At 52.3% G+C, this 5,787-nt stretch overlaps 1 protein-coding gene across 2 annotated transcripts in view; it reads left to right on the top strand.

Annotated features, from left to right (window-relative positions):
* The first annotated feature begins 3,107 nt into the window (after nucleotides 1-3,107).
* Nucleotides 3,108-5,787, top strand: part of VPS35L (VPS35 endosomal protein sorting factor like) — a 118,424-nt gene continuing 115,744 nt past the window's right edge. Inside the window, exon 1 of one of the 2 annotated variants that reach the window (XR_015245701.1) lies at nucleotides 3,108-3,175. Coding sequence is in view for 1 of the 2 variants with exons in the window: in XM_086692934.1 (XP_086549060.1) it covers nucleotides 3,159-3,175 (17 nt within the window). In the remaining variant the exon portion in view is untranslated. The remainder of the gene's footprint in view (nucleotides 3,176-5,787) is intronic. The other variant, XM_086692934.1, reaches the window with a different exon arrangement.

Raw genomic sequence — 5,787 nt, 5'->3', positions numbered from 1 at the left:
TGTAGTTTGATCTTCTTTATTTACCAATGGAAGGACCGTTGATGGATGCTGAAAAGTATCTGGCCAAAACAATCCGTAACATGATCTTTTTTTGAATCATTAAAAGCCCCACGAAAGGTATATCCCACCATTTAGGGTGTAACCTATACCAGTGCTTCGTCCAGCATCCGAGTTTTGCACAAACTGTACTTTGCAGGCGGTGAAAAGGTCACCGGGGCGCTAAGGGGCTTGGCTTTTTAGGAGCCGGCCGCCTGCGCGGGGCCAAAGGGGAGGGGTGCTCAGCTTGTCGCTCCCATCAAAGCCGCTCAGGTGCACGGCTTCGAGATCCGGCTCTTGGTCCTGCGCCCTCGTCCCAGCTGAGCGCAGCGCGTGCTCCTCGTTTTTACTCCCACAGAGGAGAGGCTGCACCGCCCAGTCCGCAAGGCAGGGTGGAAAGAGCCCCTCCCTTTCCCTGTGGCCACCCTTGAACTCTGGTTCATTTCGTGCGCGGGGAGACGTGGACGTGAGGGTATGACTGGGAATCCTTCTTACTCATTCTGAGCTGAAAACAAGGACCCGTTTGGGAGAGGAAGATCTTTTTTGTCAGGGGCCTCACCGGCCCATGAACAATCACCCCAATGAAAAGTAACAGTTACACGCAAGCAAATGGGAGGTGGATTGCTTTATCTCTGAGGAACCGGAGCGGGCGTAGGTAAATGTCATAAAAATCATTAAAAATAAGGGAGAATCACTGCACTGTACCCCTGCAACTAATATCATGCTGTATGTTAACTGGAATTTACGTAAATATTTAAACCCAACCTAGAAACAAACCTGGGGCGTTGCTGAATACAGCGAACCAACTGGACTATGGGGTAGTGGAGTCCCATTCTCCATCAGCTCTGAGGGCAAAAATCGTGTCTAACCAAAATTATCCTGGACAATAAAATACTACCTTTTCACTTGTCTTCCTTTATTGGCCCAGTTTCTCTGTGACTCCCCATTCTTCAATTTCTTGAGGTGGTTTGCTTCTTGGCCCCCGTGGGTGCTAACACCCCGCTCCGGAAGCGCGCGGTGCAGCGGTCACCTGGCGCTGTGGGCGCTGCACCAGCCGGGCCGCCCCCGGCCCCGGCCCCGGCCCCCAGCGGGCGTGTTAACGCGAGCCCGCGCCGGTCCGCACGCGCAGGCGACGGCAGGTTACCCCGGAGAGAAGAGCTCTGAAGGCGCAACCGGCTCCTTTGCCTGCCTGCAAGCTCAGCTCCAGCCAGGGGCGTGCTGACCGCGTGCCAGGCATTTCAGAATCTCCCCACACCTGAGTCTTGAACTAGTTCTAGAATGAGTTCTAGACTAATTTCCCAGGTGAAGACACCAGGACCCGGGGTGCGAAACTCCATGTGCCGTCAGAGGGCCCGGAGTATATCATTCCGTTGTTTCCTGGGAAAGTGGTTTACGTGTTGTCAGACCAGGCTCTTGCAAAGAAAAGGGGGATGAGATGCCGCCTCGAGATTGAGCACGTCCTCCCATCAGGTCGGTTAACCCGCAGTCGCTCCCGCTAAGGGCACTTCCTGGCTTCAAGCAGTGCACCTGCAGTGGCTCCCGAACAGGTGGCCATGGTAGTGACCTCAGGTTTGCGGTGAGGGGCACGTGAGATGCCCGCAGGGCGCCTGGCACAGCAGGCGTTCAGTATGCGGTAGTTGCTAGGAAATTATATATATATTATATATATAGTAACCCGAGTACGTATGTGTGTACATATATACGTATGTATATATGTGTGTGTGTGTGTGTGTATACATAGTAACCCGAGAGAACACGACAACATAAGTTCTGGGGTTGAAGCCGGTGTCCACCTTTACAGAAACGTACAGCTTTGTCAAGCTGGGTGAGAAGCTAGCCCCAACTTCCTCATGTGATTTTGCTCCAGATGAAGGCGGTCTATTCGGATCCAGGGCAACCCTTAGAGACGCGGGGAGGGGAAAGCGTCGGCATGGTTTACCCCAGCCAAATAGCGAATTAGCTGTAAAACCGCACGAACCCCACAGACCCTTTCCCCACACCCAGCCACGGTTAGCGTCTTCGCTTCGCCTGTCTCCGGATTCTTGTTAGCACCCAGAAGGCGAAGGTGGGTTAGGCAGCCTGCTGCCCCTTCTCAAACACGCTGTACATTAGTGTTGTGGACACGCCTCCCGTGGGGGGGGGGGGGGGCTATGTCTGCCCTTTACAATCATGGGAACTGGCGGACGACACAGGCGCCTTGCCCCTCACAATCATGGCATCGCGCACGACGCAGGGGAAATGCGTTCGCCCCTTACTATCATGGCACCACAGTAGCCCACCAGGAAGGGCGCGTGCCCATCACAATCATGGCGCCATAGAGATCCTCAGCGAAAGCACGCCCACCCCTCATAATCATGGCGCCGCGGACAGCGCTCCGAAAGTATGTTCGCCCCTCATAATCATGGCGTCGCAGTGCAGCGGCAGTGTGTCTGCCCATTGCGACAACGGTGCTGGCAAACGGCATAAGCATCGGTTTTTCGACACTGGCGCCCGCCCCCACAACTAAGTGCTGGCTGACAGCGTTATCTGGGCACTGAGGGAGGACGTTTGTCCTCACAATCATGGTGGCACAATTACGGCCTCTAGGATAGTGCCCCGGAAGTTTACCTGCCCTTCACAATCATGGCATCTGGGGAGGCGCTCTAGAAGTGTACGTACCCTCCGGAAGTGGTGGACGGGATGGGGGTGGGGAAACGTATGCCTGACCTTCACAATCATGGCGTCGCGGACCACTCAGCGGAAGTTTGCCTGCCCCTTAGGATCACGGTGCCCACAGCGTTGGCTCTTCGATGCTGGTTCCCGTCCCCAAAACCGTTTTTGAGTGAGGGCATCTACCCTTCACAATCATGGCGTCACAGCACAACGGAAGTGCGTTTGCTACGCACGATCATGGCGCCGACGAAAGGCTAGCAGACGTGCGTTGCCCCTCATGATTATGGCGCCGACGAACTGCTCAGCGCCTCCGTCCGCCCCTCACAATCATGGCGCTCCCAAGGCTCAGCTGCTGAGTATCTGCCCCTTTCAATCATGGAGGCCAGAGCGGAGCAGGGCGGGGCGGGGCGGGGTCTGGGAGGGAAAAACGGGCTGGCGGTCCTGGTGCAACTGCTCATGTGACTGGGAAGATGGCCGTCTTTCCCTGGTAAGGAAGAAGCGGTGGTTGGTTTGGGAGAGGGACTATAGCTGCTGTCTCTGCGAGTGTGAGCTTGTGTGAGTCAACGGGAATTGCTCTCTTGGTGAGGTGCTGGTGGAGCCTCCCATTCCGTACCCGGTTGTTTTGACCGCAGAATCCCCGGCCGCTACCCTGGTCCACAAGAGGTCCCTGAGGCCCCACGGGTGGTTCCCTCCCGGCTACCCGTTCCTTGCACCTTTCACTCTCCCCTCTCCATTCACTCCTTAAAGAAAACTCAAGTTCCCCGGCTTCCTGTGTCCCAGGTTCTGGGGGCGCTGCGTGCAAAGAGTGGTGGACTCAGCTCGGTCTGGATGATAGGGGACACCTAGCTGTTTCCAGTGCTACTCGGCTCACCTGGACGACACTCGATTGCTTCTCTGTGAAATGGCTGCCCTTCGTCCCACTGTGTGCAGGGCTTCCCGCTGGGCACTGGGGATGCACAGTCTGCGGACGTACCCCTTGGCCTTAAGGAGTTAGTTTAGTGGAGCAGACGCACCGAGTAGAAGGGTCATGAGATGTAATTTCACCTGGGGCTTGGGGAAGGCTTGAGAAAGGCAGACCCTTACATTGGGTTTCGGAGAGTGAATAGGAGCTCAGAACAGGCGGGGACAGCGTGTGCCCTGGCTGACCGGCCGGGCAGGGCTCTTGTGGTTGGAGTAGCTGGGAGTGGCTCGTGCTGAGGGTCCAGCCGTGCTGTGTGTGCGGGAAGAAGTCAACAAGCTGTGATGGTTCTAGTGGGTTTATTTGGGAAATAGATGGGAGCTCTACCCTGCATCTCAGAAAGGGAGAGGAGGGCTTTTTTTTTTTTTTTAATTTAAATCGAAGCTAATTAACATACAGCGTAGTAATGGTTTCAGGAGTAGAATTTAGTGATCACAGCAAGTGCCCTCCTAATGCCCATCAGCCAGTTAGCTCACCACCCCCCCAACACCCCTCCAATAACCCTCAGTTTGTTCTGAGTTTGAGTCTTTTCTGGTTTGCCTCGCTCTTTGTTTTTATCTCACTTTTGCTTTCCTTCCCCTGTGTTCATCTTCCCCTATGTTTTGTTTCTTAAATTCCACATATGAGTGAAATCATATGATATTTGTCTTTCTCTGACTTATTTTGATTGGCATAATACATTCTAGTTCCACCCATGTTGTTGCAAATGGCAAGATTGCATTCTTTTTGATCTTTGGGTAATAGTCCACACACATACACCCCCCACATCTTCTTTATCCATTCATCAGTCGATGGACGTGTGGGCACTTTCCATGATTTGGCTCTTGTTGATAGAACTGCTATAAACATTGGGGTGCATGTGCCCCTTCGAATCAGCATTTTTGTATCCTTTGGATAAATATCTAGTAGTGCAATTGCTGGGTCGTAGGGTAGTTCTGTTTTTAATTAAAAAAATTTTTCTTTTAACGTCTTTTTGTTATTGAGAGACGGAGATAGACCATGAGCACGGGAGGGACAGAGAGAGGGGGAGACACAGAATCCAAAGTAGGCTTCTGTCTCCCAGCTGTCAGCACAGAGCCCGATGCGGGACTCGAACTCACAAACCGCAAGATACGACCTGATCCGTAGTCGGACACTTAACCGACTGAGCCACCCAGGTGCCCCTCTGTTTTTAATTTTTTGAAGAACCTCCACACTGTTTTCCAGAGTGGTTGCACCAGTTTGCATTCCCACCAACTGTGCAAAAGTGTTCCCCTTTCTCTGCATCCTTGCCTACGTCCATTGTCTCCTGAGTTGTTCATTTTAGCCATTCTGACCGGTGTGAGGTGGTAGGGAAATCACTCAGATCTTTCTTTCCAAATGTGGTTTCCCGTGAATGAGTAAGTGAGCAAATGAAAGAATATACAGCTCTAGACTCTTGAAATACTGACAGTTAAGCAGCTTCCTTCCAAAGGAGGGAATCTTCAAAACCCATTTTTCCTCAAAATTCATTTTTTAATCCTCAGAACCCATTTTTCAGATGAGGTCATGGAGGCAGACAGGTGAAGCAGTTAGTCTTTTTTTTAATGTTGGTTTATTTTTGAGAGAGAGCGAGCGTGCTCATGAACAGGGGAGGGGCAGAGTGGGGGAGGGCAGAGCGGGGGAGGGCAGAGCGAGAGGGAGACACAGAATCCGAAGCAGGCTCGGGGCTCTGAACTGTCAGCACAGAGCGTGACGCAGGGCTGAACCCATGAACCGTGAGATTATGACCTGAGCTGAAGTCAGACTCTTAACCCACTGAGCCAGCCAGGCGCCCCTTTCCAAAGTCTCGATACACTAAATCTGGATTGAATGCCACTGAGTTTCCTTGGATCTAGTGATTCGAAGCACCTTTTAGGGAATCATTAAGGTTTAAACACCAAGAACAATGAAAAACATCTGGCTTCAATTAACTTGTCTGCAATTTTCTGATTAGAAAACCCGGGGAGATGGTCTTTTAATCTCTGCTTCCCAGAACATTTTTACCTGTGACAGTTTTACTTTAAATCACAAACAGAGGTGCCATACGCCTTTTAACTTGTAGGGTTTCCAAAGTTCCTAAGCTGACTGTGCTCTCGACATTCCTGTGGCAGCCCGTGTTCACCCTAAAGTCTCCCAAGACT

Source organism: Puma concolor, chromosome E3, assembly GCF_028749965.1.
Source record: "Puma concolor isolate L17-30 chromosome E3, mPumCon1.1.hap2, whole genome shotgun sequence".
Taxonomy (NCBI): domain Eukaryota; kingdom Metazoa; phylum Chordata; class Mammalia; order Carnivora; family Felidae; genus Puma; species Puma concolor.
This window is presented reverse-complemented; position numbering and strand designations above follow the sequence as displayed.